Source organism: Bubalus kerabau, chromosome 23, assembly GCF_029407905.1.
Source record: "Bubalus kerabau isolate K-KA32 ecotype Philippines breed swamp buffalo chromosome 23, PCC_UOA_SB_1v2, whole genome shotgun sequence".
Taxonomy (NCBI): domain Eukaryota; kingdom Metazoa; phylum Chordata; class Mammalia; order Artiodactyla; family Bovidae; genus Bubalus; species Bubalus kerabau.
In genome coordinates this window covers 18980061-19002107 of record NC_073646.1, presented here as the reverse complement: position 1 = coordinate 19002107, position 22047 = coordinate 18980061, and the positions used below count along the sequence as shown (strand labels likewise).

The 22047-nt window shown below is 46.3% G+C and overlaps 1 protein-coding gene across 1 annotated transcript; it reads left to right on the top strand.

Moving 5' to 3' along the window:
• UMOD (uromodulin) lies at positions 1–16745 on the top strand. Its single transcript, XM_055562248.1, has 10 exons — positions 1–94; positions 1310–2086; positions 2180–2287; positions 3753–3961; positions 7894–8042; positions 10321–10566; positions 13581–13743; positions 14347–14428; positions 15595–15636; positions 16684–16745. Exons 1-10 carry the CDS (start codon positions 1–3, stop codon positions 16743–16745), a joined length of 1932 nt encoding a protein of 643 aa, XP_055418223.1.
• Positions 16746–22047: the final 5302 nt, after the last annotated feature.

Genomic DNA, 22047 nt, shown 5'->3' with positions numbered 1-22047 from the left:
ATGAAGTGTCTTTTCTCTCCGACCTTGATGTGGATGGCCGTGGTGGTGACCTCTTGGGTCATCATACCTGCAGCAACTGACACCTCATCAGCTAGTAAGTGCTGTGTGTGTAGAGAGCAGTGCCACCGTTAGCAGAAGAGGTCTCAGTCCCTCTCCTTTTATGCTTGGGATTTGCATAGTCTTTATTCTAAATTCATTTCTTATACTTTAATGTACATAGGACTCACCCAGGAATTTTACTAAAATGCAGATTCTGATTCAGTAGGCCTGGGGTGGGGCCTGAGACTCTGCATTCTAATGAGCTCCCAGATGATGCTGATGGTGTGATCCTTGGATCACATACTGAGAGACAAAAGTTTAGAACATCACTAAGCCCGCCCCCCCTGCCCCCGGCACTTTACTGGAAGGTCAAGAACATATTCAACCACACAAGAGATGTGAACATACCTGGGTGGTACCCAAAGACATCCCCTTTCACACATAAGTGACCCTTCCATTGGGTTGCACATGGCTGTTAGCTTTTTGTTGGAGAAGGGAGCTAGACACCTCTACACAAGCCCCAACTGGAGTTCTCCGGAGCAGAGTAAATACCATTGTGTCATCGTGGAGCACACACACTGTGGTCCTGCAACCTCGATTTGTGTCCTGGCTCTGCTGCTTACCAATGAAGCAAGTAGCTTAAACCCTCTGAATCTCAAGTTTCCTCACCTTTGAAATATGGCTAAATACAAAAGTAATTCCCCAGGGTCACTGGAGAGGATTCTATTAGCTAATGGATAGAAAATGCCTATCCCAGTGTCTGGCATATCCTAAGCGCTTAATACATGAGAGCTCACCATCTTTACTGTTATTATTGTCACAGAGGAACACACAAAGTGTCAGTGCCACTGCTAGGCAGAGAGGGGAGGCAGGGAAGGAGATCTGAGCAAAAGGCGTAGAATATATCAAGTTGGGGAAGGGGTGACAGGGTTCCCCAAATCCTTACCGAAGTGTCAAGTGTTATTACCTGCATTATTCCTCTGGTGGTGGAAAGGTGGATGCTTGAAAAGATGACACACAGCTTGAATGCAATGCTTAACACAAGAATGCAGGTGGGTGTTTAGACATTGGGGGAGGTTTATTTGTTTCTTTCAAAGGGGGTCTGCTATGTCTTAAAGAACCCTAAGGACCCTGGTAAGAGTCTCTTGGTGAACAGTGGCCTAGCGGCCCCCACTCTGAATCTGGGCTTTTCTGCCTGCAGAAAGCTGCTCTGAATGGTGAGCAGTGGCCTAGCAGCCCCCACCCTGAATCTGGGCTTTTCTGCCTGCAGAAAGCTGCTCTGAATGTCACAGCAATGCCACTTGTACGGTGGATGGGGCTGCCACGACCTGCGCCTGCCAGGAGGGCTTCACTGGCGACGGCCTCGAGTGTGTGGATCTGGACGAATGCGCCGTTCCGGGGGCGCACAACTGCTCCGCCACCAACAGCTGCGTGAATACGCTGGGCTCTTACGCGTGCGTCTGCCCTGAAGGTTTCCTCCTGAGCTCGGAGCTCGGCTGCGAGGATGTGGACGAGTGTGCAGAGCCAGGGCTCAGCCGCTGCCACGCCCTGGCCACTTGCATCAATGGCGAGGGCAACTACTCGTGCGTGTGTCCTGCGGGCTACCTGGGGGACGGGAGGCACTGTGAGTGTTCCCCGGGCTCCTGCGGGCCTGGGCTAGACTGCGTGCAGGAGGGCGACGCGCTCGTGTGCGCTGACCCGTGCCAGGTGCACCGCATCCTGGACGAATACTGGCGCAGCGCAGAGTACGGCTCCGGCTACGTCTGTGATGTCAGTCTGGGCGGCTGGTACCGCTTCGTGGGCCAGGCCGGCGTGCGCCTGCCCGAGACCTGCGTGCCCGTCCTGCACTGCAACACGGCCGCGCCTATGTGGCTCAACGGCACACACCCATCGAGCGACGAGGGCATCGTGAACCGCGTGGCCTGTGCACACTGGAGCGGTGACTGCTGCCTGTGGGACGCGCCCATCCAAGTGAAGGCCTGTGCCGGTGGCTACTACGTGTACAACCTGACGGCGCCCCCTGAGTGCCATCTGGCTTACTGCACAGGTGAGCGGGTGTCTCCCAGCCCCCCGCCCTGGGCCCGTGGGCGCCCCGAGAGACTGGAGCTCATCCCTGTTGCCTGTATCTGTGACCCTGCAGACCCCAGCTCTGTGGAGGGGACGTGTGAGGAGTGCCGTGTGGATGAGGACTGCAAAGCGGATAATGGCGAATGGCACTGCAAGTGCAAACAGGACTTCAACGTCACCGGTGAGGCCGGTGGGGAGGTGGGGTGGTACTCAGAAATGCCAGGGACCTGGGGAGGGACATATTCCTGTGTGTGAATTGGGGGCCCGTGGGGATGACCCAGGCTGTGCATATTATCCAATTGGAGTGGAAAGTCAGTCCAGTAATACCCATTAAAATCAGCCAGAAGCTCTCTGGATTCCTGGAGTCTCCCCTTAGTTGACCCATAAGCTCCCAGAGCTTGAGGAACACCCCCACTCCCAGGCTTCTTTTGGAGGCCCCCAAAATCCTGATGGATAAGCAGGAGGTTGCCACCTATTGGCCAAAGGCTAACCTGAGCTGTATTCCCACAGTACAAGAACACAGGCCTGGCCAGCAGTCTGTGGTTTCTTGGACTGGGCCCTCCACTGACCGGCTGAGGACCCTGAGCAGGGCCCTGGCCATCTCTAAACCTGTTTCCCTGTATACATAATGATTGAAGCAGGCTGCTGCTGCTGCTAAGTTGCTTCAGTCGTGTCCGACTCTGTGTGACCCCATAGACGGCAGCCCACCAGGCTCCCCCGTCCCTGGGATTCTCCAGGCAAGAACACTGGAGTGGGTTGCCATTTCCTTCTCCAATGCATGAAGTGAAAAGTGAAAGTGAAGTCACTCAGTCGTGTCTGACTCTTAGGGACCCCATAGACAGCAGCCTACCAGGCTCCTCTGCCCATGGGATTTTCCAGGCAAGAGTACTGGAGTGGGTTGCCTTGGCTAGTGTTTCCCAAATTCCAGTCTTGGTTTTAGTCACAACCTTCTTTTAAGTAAACTTGGGCCGTTGAAGTTCACTAATGTGTCTTATCTGTGGGCAGTAGCAGTAATAATGAATACAATGAAAGAAAGTTGTTAAATTTCAGCAACTATGTAATACTTTAATTAAAAAAATCTAACTGGATCTATTTATATGCTGCAAATACTTATCCAGAGGTCTGTTCTCTGTGGTTTCAAGGAAAATTAGCAAGTGTATGGTGTTAATAATAAAAACATTAGCAAATCTTGAAGATTGTCCCCTTGTTACAGAAAGGATGGAAAGAAATTACCATTAACTTATTAGCTTTGTTTGCTTGCTATTTGTTTTGTTTTATTAGGATTCAATGATATTTAGTGCTGGGGCTGTGGAGGCTGGCAGGCTACAGTCTGTCCATAGAGTTGCAAAGAGTTGGACACCTCTGAGCACACAGAGAGAGCAGTGAATGACCCAAATGTGTTACTTTTCTTTGCATACAGCCTAGGCTTAGGGTGACATGGGCTGGTGGTTAGTCACATGGATTCATCCAGTGATACTTGGAACCCAGTCTCATGTCTCCACCTCCCTGAGAGGGGAGACCACAGCATGACTCTGAGTACTCCCAGCTGGTGGCCAACCTGGCTAGCTGGACCTGGGCCCTGGGGATGTGCTAAACCTTGAATTGTGGTCACAGGCCTCCAATCCTGCCTTCCCTGACCATTTCAGATCTCTCCCTCCTGGAGCGCAGGCTGGAATGTGGGGTTGATGACATTAAGTTGTCCCTGAGCAAGTGCCAGCTGAAGAGTCTGGGCTTTGAGAAGGTCTTCATGTACCTGCATGACAGCCAGTGCTCAGGCTTCACTGAGAGGGGCGACCGGGACTGGATGTCGGTGGTGACCCCAGCCAGGGATGGCCCCTGTGGGACAGTGATGGCGGTACGTTCTGGCCGGTGTGGGACGGGGTCGGAGCACAGCCCCACCACTTACTAGTTGTGTGAACTGGGTGAGTTATTTAACATGGATGTGGCTCAGCTTCCTCCGCTGAAAATAGAGTAATAGTAACTCCTTCATAGGGTTCAGATCAGATCAGATCAGATCAGTCCCTCAGTCGTGTCCGACTCTTTGCGACCCCATGAATCGCAGCATGCCAGGCCTCCTTGTCCATCACCAACTCCCGGAGTTCACTCAGAGTCACGTCCATGGAGTCAGTGATGCCATCCAGCCATCTCATCCTCTGTCGTCCCCTTTTCCTCCTGCCCCCAATCCCTCCCAGCATCAGAGTCTTTTCCAATGTGTCAACTCTTCGCATGAGGTGGCCAAAGTACTGGAGTTTCAGCTTTAGCATCATTCCTTCCAAAGAAATCCCAGGGCTGATCTCCTTTAAATGGAATGGTTGGATCTTCTTGCAGTCCAAGGGACTCTCAAAAGTCTTCTCCAACACCACAGTTCAAAAGCATCAATTCTTCGGGGCTCAGCCTTCTTCACAGTCCCACTCTCACATCCATACTTGACCACAGGAAAAACCATAGCCTTGACTAGACGGACCTTTGTTGGCAAAGTAATGTCTCTGCTTTTCAATATACTATCTAGGTTGGTCATAACTTTCCTTCCAAGGAGTAAGCATCTTTTAATTTCATGGCTGCAGTCACCATCTGTAGTGATTTTGGCGCCCAGAAAAATAAAGTCTGACACTGTTTCCACTGTTTCCCCATCTATTTCCCATGAAGTCATGGGACCAGATGCCATGATCTTTGTTTTCTGAATGTTGAGCTTTAAGCCAACTTTTTCACTCTCCACTTTCACTTTCATCAAGAGGCTTTTGAGTTCCTCTTCACTTTCTGTCATAAGGGTGGTGTCATCTGCATATCTGAGGTTATTGATATTTCTCCCGGCAATCTTGATTCCAGCTTGTGTTTCTTCCAGTCCAGCGTTTCTCATGATGTACTCTGCATATAAGTTAAATAATCAGGGTGACAATATACAGCCTTGACGAACTCCTTTTCCTATTTGGAACCAGTCTGTTGTTGCATGTCCAGTTCTAACTGTTGCTTCCTGACCTGCATAGAAATTTCTCAAGAGGCAGATCAGGTGGTCTGGTATTCCCATCTCTTTCAGAATTTTCCACAGTTGATTGTGATCCACACAGTCAAAGGCTTTGGCATAGTCAATACAGCAGAAATAGATGTTTTTCTGGAACTCTCTTGCTTTTTCCATGATCCAGCGGATGTTGGCAATTTGATCTCTGGTTCGTCTGCCTTTTCTAAAACCAGCTTGAACATCAGGAAGTTCACGGTTCACATATTGCTGAAGCCTGGCTTGGAGAATTTTGAGCATTCCTTTACTAGCGTGTGAGATGAGTGCAATTGTGCGGTAGTTTGAGCATTCTTTGGCATTGCCTTTCTTTGGGATTGGAATGAAAATGGACCTTTTCCAGTCCTGTGGCCACTGCTGAGTTTTCCAAATGTGCTGGCATATTGAGTGCGGCACTTTCACAGCATCATCTTTCAGGATTTGGAATAGCTCAACTGGAATTCTATCACCAGGACTAGCTTTGTTCGTAGTGATGCTGTCTAAGGCCCACTTGACTTCACATTCCAGGATGCCTGGCTCTAGGTCAGTGATCACACCATCATGATTATCTGGGTAGTGAAGATCTTTTTTGTACAGTTCTTCTGTGTATTCTTGCCATCTCTTCTTAATATCGTCTGCTTCTGTTAGGTCCATACCATTTCTGTCCTTTATCGAGCCCATCTTTGCATGAAATGTTCCTTTGGTATCTCTGATTTTCTTGAAGAGATTTCTAGTCTTTCCCATTCTGTTGTTTTCCTCTATTTCTTTGCATTGATCGCTGAAGAAGGCTTTCTTATCTCTCGTTGCTATTCTTTGGAACTCTGCATTCAGATGTTTATATCTTTCCTTTTCTCCTTTCCTTTTCGCTTCTGTTCTTTTCACAGCTATTTGTAAGCCTCCCCAGACAGCCATTTTGCTTTTTTGCATTTCTTTTCCATGGGGATGGTCTTGATCCCTGTCTCCTGTACAATGTCATGAACCTCATTCCATAGTTCATCAGGCACTCTATCTATCAGATCTAGGCCCTTAAATCTATTTCTCACTTCCACTGTATAATCATAAGGAATTTGATTTAGGTCATACGTGAATGGTCTAGTGGTTTTCCCTACTTTCTTCAATTTAAGTCTGAATTTGGCAATAAGGAGTTCATGGTCTGAGCCACAGTCAACTCCTGGTCTTGTTTTTGCTGACTGTATAGAGCTTCTCCATCTTTGGCTGCAAAGAATATAATCAATCTGATTTCGGTGTTGACCATCTGGTGATATCCATGTATAGAGTCTTCTCTTGTGTTGTTGGAAGAGGGTGTTTGTTATGACCAGTGCATTTTCTTGGCAAAACTCTATTAGTCTTTGCTCTGCTTCATTCTGTATTCCAAGGCCAAATTTGCCTGTTACTCCAGGTGTTTCTTGACTTCCTACTTTTGCTTTCCAGTCCCCTATAATGAAAAGGACATCTTTTTTGGGTGTTAGTTCTAAAAGGTCTTGTAGGTCTTCATAGAACCATTCAACGTCAGCTTTTTCAGTGTTACTCATTGGGGCATAGACTTGGATTACTGTGATATTGAATGGTTTGCCTTGGAAACAAACAGAGATCATTCTGTCGTTTTTGAGATTGCATCCAAGTACTGCATTTCAGACTCTTTTGTTGACCATGATGGCTACTGTATTTCTTCTGAGGGATTCCTGCCCGCAGTAGTAGATATAATGGTCATCTGAGTTAAATTCACCCATTCCAGTCCATTTCAGTTTGCTGATTCCTAGAATGTCAAAATTCACTCTTGCCATCTCTTGTATGACCACTTCCAATTTGCCTTGATTCATGGACCTGACATTCCAGGTTGCTATTCAATATTGCTCTTTACAGCATCGGACCTTGCTTCTATCACCAGTCACATCCACAGCTGGGTATTCTTTTTGCTTTGGCTCCATCCCTTCATTCTTTCTGGAGTTATTTCTCCACTGATCTCCAGTAGCATATTTGGCACCTACTGACTTCATAGGGTTAGGAGAGTTAAAGGAGTTACTGTGTGCAAAGTGATTAGGACAAGTGACTGGCACAAAGTAAGTGCTCAATAAATGTCAGTTTCAAATAAAGAGGACAATCCATAGTGATAGTTCCCCATTTGACAGATGGGAAAGGTAGTACCCCAACAGGGCAATGACTATTCTAAGCCAGTAGGTATCAGCACTGAGTTCAGAAGCAGATCTGTTTGTCTCTGATGGTTCCTGGGAGGCAGAGTCTGCACTTTGAGTGTTCAGAGAGCCAGGGCCTCAGCTACAGAAGCCTCCTCCAAAGGGACCCAGAGGTAAACATTTGTGTGAGTGGATTCTGCTTCCTTGCATCTCCCTTATCCCCCACAGAGAGAGAGAGAAAAAAAAAAAAAAGACATAAGAAAGAAGGAAATAATTGTCATTTGCCAAATATGACTTTTTGACAATCTGCCATTAATGATGACTCAGTATGTGATTTTTAGTCTTTTGGCGTGCGCGAGAGGAGGCATGAGGTGATGGGAAGAGTCCAGGCTTCTTAGACCCCCTGTACCATGGATAAGTTACCCAGTTCCCATGAACTTCCATCTTATTAGGGAGGTGGTCATCCTGCCTCTCAGTGTCATTGAAGGATCCGTGCAAAGATGCAGTAGGGACATTCAGCTTGGGCGGGGGGTATCTAGCTCATGACTCATGCTAATGGAAACTGGGAGAGCAGTTTCAGCAGTTTCAATGCCTTTGGTTTTGAATCCTACTCAGATTCTATGCCTTTTCCGCCCTTCCTCCCCTGAACTTCCTACCCCAATACAGAGGAATGAGACCCACGCCACATACAGCAACACTCTCTACCTGGCAGATGAGATCATCATCCGTGACCTCAACATCAGAATCAACTTTGCGTGCTCCTATCCCTTGGACATGAAAGTCAGCCTGAAGACCTCCCTGCAGCCAATGGTCAGGTGCGGCCAGAGAGGGTCCCCAGTGTCCCTGGCCAACTCCACCCCACAAACCCTTGGCCACCAGGACCTCAGCTTCTCTGTCAGCTGCCACCAATAAGGAGTTGATTGGAGGCAGTCAGCTGGGAGGCAGTGTTGGACTCCAAAAAGAGTCCATGAAGAACCCAGCTAGGAAATCTGGAGCCCACTTTCAAATCCTGGCTCTATCACACAAATGGCTTTGGGAAATTGATAACCCTATTCTAGGCGTCAGTCTTCTCGTATGTGAAATGGATTTAGCAGTAATGTACTGTCTTTCTTAGAAGCACAAAAGTGCTCTGCAGAGATGAAACCCATATTAGGGTCCCTGGTTTATCTGAGGGGTAGAGTGGTTGGACCAAAGGAAAGAAGGTTGGAGTCTCAGTTCAGACCTGCTATGGGACTGGGCAAATTGTACCCCATATTTGGATCTCAGTTTCTTTCTCTGTAAATAGGAGAAATTTGAATAAAGAGGGGTTTACAAATTATGCTTCTTGAAGTGTGACGGTCTTTAAGGAGGTGATTTGGGGATGTGAACCAGAGAACTTTTTAAATTTTATTTTTTCAATTGAAGTATAGTTGATTTACAATGTTGTGTTAATTTCTATGCATTCTTTTTTTAATATTCTTTTCCATTATGGTTTATCATAGGTTATTGATTCTAGTTTCCAGTGCTATACAGTAGGACCTTGTTGTTTATCCATTCTGTGTATAATAGCTTAAATCTGCTAATCCCAACTCTCCTACACCAGCCCCCCTTCCCCTGACAGCCAGAGGTCTGTTCTATACATCTGTGAGTCTATTTCTATTTCATAGATTGCTTCAGTTGTGCCATATTTTAGATTCTACATGTAAGTGATATTATATGATATTTATCTTTCTCTTTCTGACTTTACTTAGTATGATAATCTCTAGTTTCTTCCATGTTGCTGCAAATGGCATTATTTCATCCTTTTTTATAGCTGAGTAGTATCCCATCATGTATATGTACCACATCTTCTTTATCAATTTTATTACTTAAAAAATAAAAGGATCCTGTTGCTAAATAAACTTGAACATTTCTGAATAGGATGAATCACAAGCCAATGATGCAGATACTGGGAAAAAAATAATAGTTGTGATAATAACAAGTGTTTAGCAAGAGCTGACCATATGTCAGGCATTGTGCTAACTGCTGTACTTGGAACACCTCACTGAAATCTTAGCCTAGAAGGTGTAAGTATTATTATTATTGAAATTGAAGTTCAAAGAAAGTTTAGTAACTTGTCCAAAGTGGTAGAGGACAGTAAGTTACAGAGCTGGGATTCAAACCCAGGCCATCAAGCATAGAGCCTCCACTCTACCATGACCTTTTTTTTGAAGCTTGTCCATGGTCACGTGTTTTCTGGGCCAACTAGACTTGGGGAAGGGCACCTGCCACTGATGAGGGTGCTTGGCTGACTTGAAGGAAGCCAGTTGCTCCTTGTCTGCCTCTGTGTGGAACATCATCTGGCCAAGAAGTGCTCTGGAGCAATGTGGCCATGCCCCAGACCTACTAGGTTCCAGGGAACAAAACAGCTGTATGCAGATCTCTCTCTGGCTTAAGCTAGAAATCTCATCCCAGTCGAACACCAAGTCCAAACAAATAATCCAGTACTCACCTCTAAAATGGACTTCCGCATTACTATTTCTCATGTACCCCCTTTCCTGGGGCATCAGTCTTTCAGTGTCCTTTGTAGGATAATCCCCATGGAGTTGCCATCAGTGTGGCTGTTTTTAATGTGATTTAAAATAATGCATTTTAAAAATCCTAATCTTCTGCTGTAGGTGGAACCAGAACTCTGACTAAGGCCTGTAGGACTCATAGCCCATCTTTTAAAACTGTTCTATATTAAGATCAAAAAAGGAATCTAGGTGATTCCCTTGAGAATGTGTTTGCCACACTTAAATGCAAGGGCCACCATGTGAGGGGGTAGACGTGTTACAGAAAAATATGATCTCTGGATCAGAAGCAGCAGTGTCACCTGGGAGCTTATTAAAAATGCAGAACCTTGAGCCCTATCCCAAAGCTACAGATCCAGAATCTGCACTTCAACAAGATCCCTAAGTGACCTGTGTGTGATTATTGTATTTTGCAGAGCAGTGGTTGGTGGATTCCAGTCCTGTTGCTGGATAAAAATCCAAATAACTACCAGGGATGGCCCAGGAATGCAGATCAGCAAGAGTGGCCTATCTGTTGCTGTTCTTGGTTCTGGTTCTCTCACCAGCCTCTCTCCCCCTGCAGCACCCTCAACATCAGCATGGGCGGGACCGGCACATTCACCGTGCGAATGGCACTCTTCCAGAGCCCTGCCTACACACAGCCCTACCAAGGCTCCTCTGTGACCCTGTCCACAGAGGCGTTTCTCTACGTCGGCACCATGCTGGATGGGGGTGACTTGTCCCGGTTTGTACTGCTCATGACCAACTGCTATGCCACACCCAGCAGCAATGCCACAGACCCCTTGAAATACTTCATCATCCAGGACAGGTAAGGCCTGTTGGATGGAATTTGGGGCCGGGGAGGGTCTTTAGACTTGGATGGGTACAAAGTACATTTTCACATTCATTCACCTGTAGCTGAAATTTAGCACTGTTACTCCTTATGATATAGGCAACAAACCAGAAAAAGTATTAGCAGGACATTTGAAGATATTTACACAAGTCAGTATTCTTAGTTACTATATTGTAGTATTAGAATTTCAACTAGATTTTATTATTTGATATATATCAAATACATGTACCTGTAAATATATATTTATATCCAGATATGTCAATATATGATGTATTAAGTTTAATATTTTAAGAATTATATTTAATTTTTTAAAAATTATCTTATGTAATTTAGTGTATGCATTTAAAGCATTACTTTTGACGAGGAATGCATAGGCTTCACCAGATGGCAGAGGGGGTCTGGGATTCAGAAAAGGATGAGGAACGTGGTGGAAAGGCAGGCCCTGGACAGGAGCAGGCTGGCACTTGGCTGGAAGGAATACAGCAGAGGCATGGTTAGACAAGGGTCAGTTGAAACAGGGAGGACACAGATGGACTGCTTTTGACTCAAACACATTAGAGAAACATGAACCACACTGTGAGAAAGTGGTTCACATTTTCATTCATAAATTGAACAGATATTTTTGGAAGCTTATTGTGTGCCAGGCTATGTGGATAACAGTGACTAGAAAAGTCTCTGCACCCTTATTGCTGATATTCTAAGTGGGGAGATCAACAATTAAACGAAAGTGCCATCCATGGCATGTTAATGATGACGGTGCTATAGAGAAAAAAATGAAGCAGGAAAAAGGGAGGGGAGTTGCTGTCTTAATAGTGCAGTCAGAGAAAGCGCTCCCAGGAGACCCTGACCTATTTCTGTCTCACTTCTCTTAGAATCTGCCTGGTCATGTCAATTGGGTGCTCATCTGGTGTTCACACTTCTGTTACTTGCTAATCTCCCTTTACAACAAAAAGAAAGGAGAGCAGAAGTCTTTTGGGGGTCTTTTACAGTCAACAGTGTTGAAGTAAAATGTAATAGCAGTGTCTGACTGTGTTTGTATGGTCGTGTTTTATATATGGCAAGTAATGTGCTGTGTTCTCAGTCGTTCAATTCTTTGTGACCCCACGGACTGTAGCCTGCCAGGCTCCTCTGTCTGTGTAAGTCTGCAGGCAAGAGTACTGAAGTGGGTTGCCATTTCCTACTCCAGGGGATCTCCCTGACCTCAGGATGGAACCCTCATCTCTTGCATCTCCTGTATTGGCAGGTGGAGATTCTTTATTTTGCCACCTGGGAAGCCCTTGGTTTGCTATTTGTGGTCATGATCTTTTTTTAAAAAAAAGTTTGTAGATTTAAAGAAAAATAGTAATAATAATAATATAATAATGTAAAATAATAGTACAGATGTTGGCAAACAGGAAAACATTCAGGGAGGTGGTTTCTGTATTAGGCAAAAAAGAACTGAAATTTGAAAAATACTGACATGACCTTGACTGGGACATCATGGAGACTTGGGCTCATAGCATGGGTTTGCTGTTTCTTAGTTCAGGATACAAGTCAGCTCATCTGTCTGGATATTCATGTTCTCATATGTGAAACAGGCATGAATAAAATCTACTGTGCAGGGATTTTTAAGCTTGTGTGTGTGTGTGTGTGTGTGTGTGTGTGTGTATGTTTATCTGAGTATAAAGGTAGAGCATGTATATTGTTAAAAGCTTAAAAAGTCTTGAAAACGAAGCATGAAGAAATGCTGGCTGAGGCCCTGTGTTTCTGTCGTGGCATGAGTGGGAGCTGGGCTGAGGACTGCCAGTCTGTGAGTTGTTCAGAATATCACAGGGGTGTAAGGAGGAGATGAGTTGAGGAGGTGCTTAGGGGCTGGGGGAGACACGTAGGTGCCTTACTTGGGTTGACTGCCTGGGGCTGCCAAGGGCAGTGCTGGCTGCCTCTTCCTCTGCTTTTTGTAAGGTGGGTCCCCTTAACCACAGGGCTTTTCTTTTGTCAAGTAGAGTCAGATTTGAATTGTGGGGGACACAGAACAAAATGAACACCATTCCGAGAAGTTTCTTTCTCGGTCCTCCAATGCAGTCAGCCTTCAGCCCCTTTTCTAAGTCCATTTTGAGCGGATAGTGTCAAAAAGCAGACGGGGTGCCCGATTTGCCTGCTCAGAGTGCCTGTGTACCCTGATCCAGCCCAGCACCCACGTGAGTCTCCGGATGTGCAGTTTTGAGTTTCTGCGTGTTTGGGTGCGCTGGGTAATAATGTGTGCTGATGAGCACACATACACACCCCAACGTGGCCAGCAGCCTTCAGTGCTCAGATGTTTCCAATGTTAGAATTAACACCAGGCACTAGTAGATAGCCAATAAATGGTAGGTAATGACTCCTGCCTGGAAAATCCCATGGACCGAGGAGCCTGGCAGGCTGCGGTCTGTGGGGTCGCTAAGAGTCGGACACGACTGAGCGACTTCACTTTCACTTTTCACTTTCATGCCTTGGAGAAGCAAATGGCAACACACTCCAGTACTCTTGCGGGGAGAATCCCAGGGTTCGCGGAGCCTGGTGGGCTGCTGTCTATGGGATCGCACAGAGTCAGATATGACTGAAGCGACTTAGCCACAGCAGCAGCAATGAATCCTGAATGCCATTTCCTGAGAAATCAAAAAGTGCTTACTTAAGGATACACTTACTTAAGTGCTTACTTACTATCCTTAAGTAACTGTCCTTAAGCTCTGAACTGATTACATTTGTATTTTAGAGTCACATACACGTAGCACCTATTGTATGGCATATACTGTTTACCTTGTAATTTTAACTCATTTAATTATCGCAACTGTCTTACAATGTAAGTTAAAATGATTATTCCTCGCACATAGATAGGGCAACAGGCTCAGAGAGATTGAGTAAATTGCCCATAGTCACACAGCTAATATGTGATAGAGTGAGATCTGAACCCAGGAAGTCTGGACCCAGAGTGTTTGCATAACCAACCATGTTATACGATGTCCCCTTCCCAGATGTCCACGCGCTGCAGACTCAACCATCCAAGTGGAGGAGAATGGGGAGTCCCCTCAGGGCCGGTTTTCTGTCCAGATGTTCCGTTTTGCTGGAAACTACGACCTGGTGTACCTGCATTGTGAGGTGTATCTCTGTGACACCGTGAATGAAAAGTGCAGACCTGTGAGTCAGACCTCCCTTCCCTCAGTCTGCTTGCCACACGCTCACACCCAACTCCCGTAACCCAAGACGCTTGGCCACAAGGTGAAAAGAAAACAAAACGTCTCTGCCATATTTCCATTTTAGTACAGGGGTAGTCAAAGCTATAAGATGAGGCTGCCATGGCCAGACCTGAGACTAGGCTGTGGGGAAGCTGGGTGAGATCAGGGCACTGCAGTAGGCTGGTGAACCTCTCATTTATCTGCAAGCTTGTGTTCTAATAGCAGAAACTGACATTTTTAAGCACTGTGTGCAATTTGCACATGTTAGCTTTTTGATACTTCATAGCAACTGTATAAGGGAGGTATTTTATTAGCCCCTTTTTCCATATGGAGAGAGAGGCTTAGAAAATGTGAGTGACTTGCCTAAGATCATACATCTAACAAATGGCAGAGCTGGGACATGAACGCATGTATTCAGATCTCCTAACAGCCCCTGCCTCTACCATCCTCAAGTCCCAGCCTGAGGCAAGAGATTGCTCTTATGAGGGGTGCACCCAGCTCCCCATGGCAGGGCCTCATTCAGTCTCTCTTGTGGAAAGGTTTCTTTGTCACCCTCTCCCTGCAGACCTGCCCTGAGACCAGATTCCGCAGTGGGAGCATCATAGACCAAACCCGTGTCCTGAACTTGGGTCCCATCACACGGAAGGGTAAGAAGGCCACTCCCCTCTCCATGTTCCTGGTGAGAAATGTTCTCTGGAGATGAGGAGAGGTGAGAGAACCTGGCACTTGGGATCTTACTGGGGTCCGAAGAGCTGGAGCAAGTAAATCCTGTGAGGCAACGTAGACTATAAGCTGCCTTCCTCCTGCAGGTTCTCATTCATTGCACGGCTGTCTTCTCATGCCTGCCTTGTGCCAGGCCTTGTGTTAGTGGCTGGGGGCTCAGGATGAGCAGCAGTGGGTACAAGCCTGGCTTGTGTGCCACTTATGGAAGGGTAGAGGAGACATCATTTAAATAATCATGTGTCTCTGGAGCTGTGATAAGTGCAGGCGTGAACATGGATCGGAACTCTGAGCTCTTGCTACAGGGGAAGCAGACCTAGTCTGGAGGATTAGGGAAGAAAGGAAGTGAGGTTTGGAAACTGAGAAAGGATTAAGTAACAGGGGTCAGGAGAAATGGAAAAGAGGGAGGAATCCCAGGGAGAGAGTAGAGAATGAGCAAAAGGCCTGTGCAGGAGGGAACCCAGGGTGCTAGAGGAACTGGCCAGGCAGGCTGAAAGGAGGAGGGGAGGTTGGTGTGGGAGAGCTGATGGAGGTGGGGGACCAGACCACATGAGGCCTTATCAGTTCAGTTCAGTTGATCAGTTGTGTCTGACTCTTTGCGACCCCAGGAACCGCAGCACGCCAGGCCTCCCTGTCCATCACCAATTCCCGGAGTTTACCCAAACTCACGTCCATTGAGTCGGTGATGCCATCCAACCATCTCATCCTCTGTCATCCCCTTCTCCTCCTGCCCTCAATCTTTCCCAGCATCAGCGTCTTTTAAAATGAGTCAGCTTTTCGCATCAGGTGGCCAAAGTATTGGAGTTTCAGCTTCAACATCAGTCCTTCCAATGATAGTACTTCTCTTTTTTCTTCTTCTCCTTCCCCTTCCCTTTCTCCTTCTTCTAATTGAAATATAAATAGCATGTAGTTCTTGCTAAGGTTTTGGGCCCTTTCTCCTGAAAGTAGACGGCAGCCCCCGAGGGATCCAAAGCAGGGGAGTGAGATGACCAGATTGGGGTTTTTAAAAGACCACACTCTGGCTGCAAGGAAGAGCAGATGGAAGGGGCTTCTTCCAGGCTTCCTGTGCACTGATCCTTGTTTCCTCCCACAGGGGGCCAGGCTGCAATGTCAAGGGCTGCTCCCAGTAGCTTGGGTAAGTTCAGATCCTCTTTGCACAGGGACTTGACCAAAACCTTCATCTGGGGCTTTTATCCGTTGGCCTAGGGCGTGCTGGAGTGCCTGGTCTGCTTGGCCTGAGCTCTGAAGAGGTGACTGCGTTTGTGGAAAGTGCTGGACCTGGGGCTGCACATGCGCACACACACCTGTGTTGTCCCACGACAGTGCACATAGACGCAGGCACACACAGACAGGTGCACAAGAGCAAACATCACCTAGACTTTTTCACACACCCACGAGGTCACATGCACACAAAACGTCACGACAGCCGCAGCTGCTTGTGTGTGAATCTGCATATGCCAACACACGCATGCTTGTCACACACCTGTACGCAGTGGACACACACACTGCGTTGTGATCTGCACCTTGGGCATTTCCTGAAGCTTCAAGATGTATCTCTAACACCTTTGTCAGGATGTTTGGTGCCAGGATGAACATGGCAGACAAACAAAAAACTCTGTTTTCTGCTTCTCTGCTCCTCTGACCACAAAGACCGGAGACCGGCAGCATTTTAATGGCCCTTGACTGTTATGGCTGCTAAATTGTCTGAAAATCTGGATTAAAAAGTGAATCTGTGTAATTGTTGCTCTGCTTGGCTCTTGGCACCTAGATCTGAATGGGTTGTTACACCAACCTAATGTTTGACATGAGCTAGTTCATTCCAGGATCAGTGAGTTCAGTCCTGGAGAGGCAAGGTGCCCCCAAGAGGCTTGCCCTTTGTGACTATCCCTCAAGGTCACCGAGGTTGAGTAGGTTGGTCACTTCACAGGAGTACCCTTTTGAGTGGCTATCAGCTAGTGCCTGCAGAAAGGCTGCCTTTTTCAGATTGGCCCATCTGGGAGGGCACCTTTTTCTAACTGGTTTTCAAGGCAGGTAAAGAAAAAACTTCCTTTTTCTAACTGATCTGGTCAGAGAACATGTTCTTTCCTAATTGGTCAATTTAGAGGAGGCATTTTATGTTAGTTTTGCGCATAAAATGTGCACATCAGTGCTAGCAGCAACCCTGTCATCTCTTTCTTTTCAGGGCTTCTGCAGGTCTGGCTGCCTCTGCTTCTGTCGGCCACTTTGACCCTGACATCTCCATGACCAGTGGCTGGAAATCCTGTACTCTGTGGCTACCAACTCACTTTCTACTGACTGGCGAGGCGATGCAGGCTAGCACTCCACCCATAGAGAAAGGAGCCCACACTTCAGTCACTCTGCTCCTATTTTTCTCCCCTTTAATCCTTGTTACCAAAAAAATAGCCTGTGTCTTTAAATGCTGCTTTCTCTCAAAATGGGGCTTGTGATATGTCTGTTCATGAGGCCCCTATCTCCTTAAAGGGTATTGCAAAATAATAATTAAAAAAAGCTCAGTCTGTGAGTCATTCATTCATTCAACAAGTATTTATTGAGCACCTGCTCCGTGTAGGCACGGTCTGTGGTGCTAAGGATCTGATGGTGAGAAAAAGCAGACTCTATTCCTGCCCTAATGGACTTCATGGTCTGGTCACAGACTGGGTTCAACTCTGGTTTTATGAGCTTAAATAAAATGCACACTGTCTCTGAACTTTATCCATCCATCTATCCTTTCAGTCAGTCAAGAAATATTTGCTGGTAACCTACTATGATTCAGGCAATGTACTAGGGATACATCAGTAAACAACCTCTGCCTTCCCAGAACTTAAGGTCTGGAAGGGTAAAAGAACAAGTAATTATAGGTCTGTCAGGCATTGCAGAAATGGAGGGTATAACAGGAGGCTGCTGCTTCTATCATATGGTAATAATTATGATACCCTCACAGGGTTCATTCAGCTTTCCAGAAACATTTATTTGAGCATCCAGTATGTGCCAGGCATGATGCTAAGTGCTGGGAAAAGATAGTCCTGAATAGGATAGACATAGCCCCAGGCTCTGGAGTGCCACAATCCTTATATAAGGGACTTAGATGGCATGTCCCGCCATCCTTTGTACTTCTCTCCCTGCCCAATGCAGGAGATGTAGACCTGTTTACAAGGACTTGGCAGCAGAAACAGAAAGCAGACCATTAACTCCATTGAGAGAGGATATTTTGCAAGGGAGACCTCTAGGAGGTTCCTTGGAGGCACAACTGGAGACCACCCAGGAGACCCAGATATCTCAAGGGGCTCTGAACTTCTTTGACAAGTAGACCAAAGGCAGTTGATGCTCATGAGAAATGTCCACCTTGATGCCAGCTGCTTCCCTGGACCCCAGCTGTGGCTTTCAGAAGAGACCAAGGCCCTGACCCATTTTTAGAATCTCTGATCCCAGGGAAAACCACACGTGTGTAACAGCAAACAGGGGGCTGTGAGGTCAGCATATCTCGAGTTAAGAACCTCTCATCACACACAGACATGCACTGAATCCCCATGCCTGCTGCCTTTGTGTCAGAGCTATGGGAGGAAGTCCATGGTCAGATGGGCCAGCTAGATGTGTGCACAATCTATACTTTGATTCAGGTACAAGAGAACATAAAAAAATTAAAACACGGGTCAAAGGCCAGGAGGAAAAAAATATATATATTAGAATTTATCCCTTTATTCCTCTGTTCCTTTTTTCCCCCCTTCCCTTTATGTTTTACTTTTGTTTGCTATCAGATAGTTGTTCAACTCAATATTCAACAAATATTTTGAGCATAAATTCAAGACTTGAAACTTTTATAGGCAGCAGGGAAATTGCCAGTGATCAGAACAGAGCCCTTGCTGATAAGGACTTTATGTTTAAAGGAGGGATACGTTTAAACAATAGCTATGTGATAAGCCACCTGGGCTTTCCAGGTGGCGCTAGTGGTAAACAACCTGCGTGCCAGTGCAGGAGACATAAAGAGACGTGGGTTGGATCCCTGGGTCAGGAAGGTCCTCTGGAGGAGGGTATGGCAACCCACTCTAGTATTCTTGCTTGGAGAATCCCCGTGGGCAGAGGAGCCTGGTGGGCCTATCCAGTCCATAGGATCGTAAAGAGTCAGACATCACTGAAGCAACTGACAAGGGGGCAGGGGGAAACAGCAGTAATAAGGCAATGAAGGTGTTAGTTTACCTAGGATGACTGGGGAAAGGTCTCACTGAGATGTAGAAACTGAGAGAAGAAAATGAACATCTGAGGAAGACTACTGGTGATGGGCCAGCAAGTGCAAATGCCTTGAGGCCTTGTGTCTTTCTACCAAACTTTCACTAAGACTTGGACACCTGAAGTTTGAGGCATCACTCACAGGAAAGGCTCTTAAGCATACATACTGTCATTTTTGTCCATTTGTTAACTCAACTAGTATTTACTAGGTGCTCATTAGAACTGCAAAGATAAGATTGATGTCTGCAAAGATCTTACAACCTTCAGAGGGAGACAGATATGCTAGCGGGTAATTGAGTGTGACTGCAATCAGCCCTGAGAGGCGTAGGAGCACAGAAGAGCAGCACCAGCAAGCCTGTGGGATTTAGGCAAGACTTCCTGGAAGAGGCAAGCCTGAATGGTAAGCAGTAGGAAGAGTCTGGGCACAGAGTGATCCAAGCAAGCATACAGTATGTCAGGAGAAGCTGTAGATGAGGTGGGAGCTGTGAACAGGGGTCAGATCCCAGGATACTTTGCATGTAAGTGTTGGGGAATAATGCAGAGAGGTGATGCTGTGACATCTGGCTGCAGGGAGATAACAGAATCAAAGGGGACAAAGACAAAAGAGATCCACTAGGCAGCTGTTAAAATCACTCTTCTAAGAGATGGTGGTGGCCTGACTTAAGGTTGATGAAATGGGCATGAAGAAGGAAAGATAGGTTCACGAATATTTGAGATATTAGTGATTACCGGAAATGTTAGACTGAGGAGTAAAGGAAGGAAACAGGTTTCCAGCTCAGGTGACCAGGTGAGCAGTGGTGCCAATGATTAAGATAGATGATGCAATGAGGAAAGTAAAGGTGAAGTTGCTCAATCGTGTCCGACTCTTTGCAACCCCATGAACTGTGTACCCACCAGGTTCCTCTCTCCATGGAATTTTCCAGGCAAGAATACTGGAGTGGGTTGCCATTTCCTTCTCCAGGGGATCTTCCCAACCCAGGGATTGAACCTTGGTCTCCCGCATTGCAGGCAGACACTTTACCATCTTAGCCACCAGGGAAGCCCAGTGAGGGATCCCCAACCAGGGATGCAATGAGGAGGGAGGGATATAGGCGAAATCATGAGTTAGGATTTGGACCTGCTCAAAAGCAGAGACATTACTTTGCTAACAAAGGTCCGTCTAGTCAAGGCTATGGTTTTTCCAGTGGTCATGTATGGATGTGAGAGTTGGACTGTGAAGAAAGCTGAGCACCAAGGAATTGATGCTTTTGAACTATGGTGTTGGAGAAGACTCTTGAGAGTCCCCTGGACTGCAAGGAGTCCATTCTAAAGGAGATCTGTCCTGGGTGTTTTTTGGAAGGACTGATGCTAAAGCTGAAACTCCAATACTTTGACCATCTCATGCGAAGAGTTGACTCACTGCAAAAGACTTTGATGCTGGGAGGGATTGGGGGCAGGAGGAGAAGGGGATGACAGAAGATGAGATGGCTGAATGGCATCACCGACTCGATGGACATGAGTTTGAGTAAACTCCAGGAGTTGGTGATGGACAGGGAGGCCTGGCGTGCAGCAATTCATGGGGTTGCAAAGAGTTGGACACAACTGAGTGACTGAACTGAACTGAACTGAAGGTTCAAGGTGCCTTGAGCATCTCACTCCAAGTAAAGCAGTCCAGCAGGCACCTGGGAAGGTGGATCTGAAATTAAGGAAGTAGTCGGGGATGGAGATACAGATTTAGAACTCATCAGCCTGTGGATGGTACTTGAAACCATGAGATAATTTGACACCTCCCAGGGAGAGTCCGTGGAGTAACAAAGAAAGATAAGACCTAGCAGCCTTCTCAAGGACAACTGGAGGAAGAAGGTAATTATCATGACAATGATCATGTTAATTTTAGAGCACAAGTATCCAGATAGAGGAGAATAAAGAGGGAGGAGGGAGGAGGGTTCAGGATGGGGAACACATGTATACCTGTGGCGGATTCATTTTGATATTTGGCAAAACTAATACAATCATGTAAAGTTTAAAAATAAAATAAAAATTAAAAAAAAAAAAAAAGAAAGTAATTGGTGCAGGGGAGACAAGGAAATGCAGAGTGCCTAAAGGAAGCAGCAAAAAAATCCATAGACAAGAGGCCAGAAAAAATGCCCAGTGGACTTGCATAAGAGGGGACATTAGCAAGGCAGTCTTAGCCATATGCCTCATATTGGAATGGAGAAGTCAGAGACAAGTGGAGGAACTGACTTTGAAAAAAGGAAAGATCACCTTATCAGAAGCTAGGGAGGAAGTGGAAAGTGGAGGTAGATGTTTATGTTTCTAGAGGAAGGGGACACAAAGTTGAGTGAGGTCAAGTGTGATGGCCTAAATTTTCTTGAGGTGGAATGTAAGACGCCTGCTGAGAATGGAGGCAGTGGGAGAGTGAAGTGAGTAGTAATGTCTGCAGAGACTTGAAAGGAGAAGGTTGATAGTGGCCACTGGGGAGACTAGGGTGGGTAGGAACGGACACATGGGCTGTTTTGTGGGCTCAGATGGATTTCTGAATCCAGCATTTGTAGTTGTTATAAGTTCCACATTTAGGGGATTCTTCTCCAAATGCACTATGGTTAAGAAGGTGGCTTGTACCACCTCTTCTTAGTCCATGTTGAGTTTTTGCTGGAAGGTGTTACCAAAGCAGGACCTCCAGGCTCCCTGACTCTGTAGCCTTGGCTCCTTGAAGAGTCCCAGTGTAACACAGAAAGGCAATGGCCATTTATTCTGCTGAAGCTTTGACTCTTTTGTTAATTCTGTAATATCCACTTTGCCACAAACCCAGGTTCAAGCCTGAAATTTTAAAGTCCAAGATCTTCAAGTTCTCAGTTCTCTACCTCCCAATCTCTGGGGTAGCCCACATATCGACAGGCTCTTCAGATGCTTATTTTGTCCAAGGGTCTAGGCTATCCTTTGCTGGTCTGTAATTCCCATGTCCCCAGATTGGCCTTTCCCAGACTGCTCAGCATGGAGCATCTGAAGTTGGGTAGATTCTATGGGACAAAAATGAGAAACATCCATCCACCCTTCCTTATTTAGTCCCTTGTCCTAACTGACTTCAAGTTGAGTGGCTTCCAGACAGAAGCAGAAGTGTTCTAAGGTGATTAGCTAGGAACGCAAGAAACAATTGGAAATCTATTGTGCAAACAAGTGTCTCTGTTTGATTTCTCTCCACTTCCCTTTGGGTATTAAGCTTCCTTTTGATTAGTGTTTGGTTTCCAGTAATAAATATGGTGCTACTTCATGTGTTCATTGTGAGGATTAAAAGTGAGAAAAAATGGGTGCAAAGCAGTGCCCAGTTATGTTCAGAGTTCAG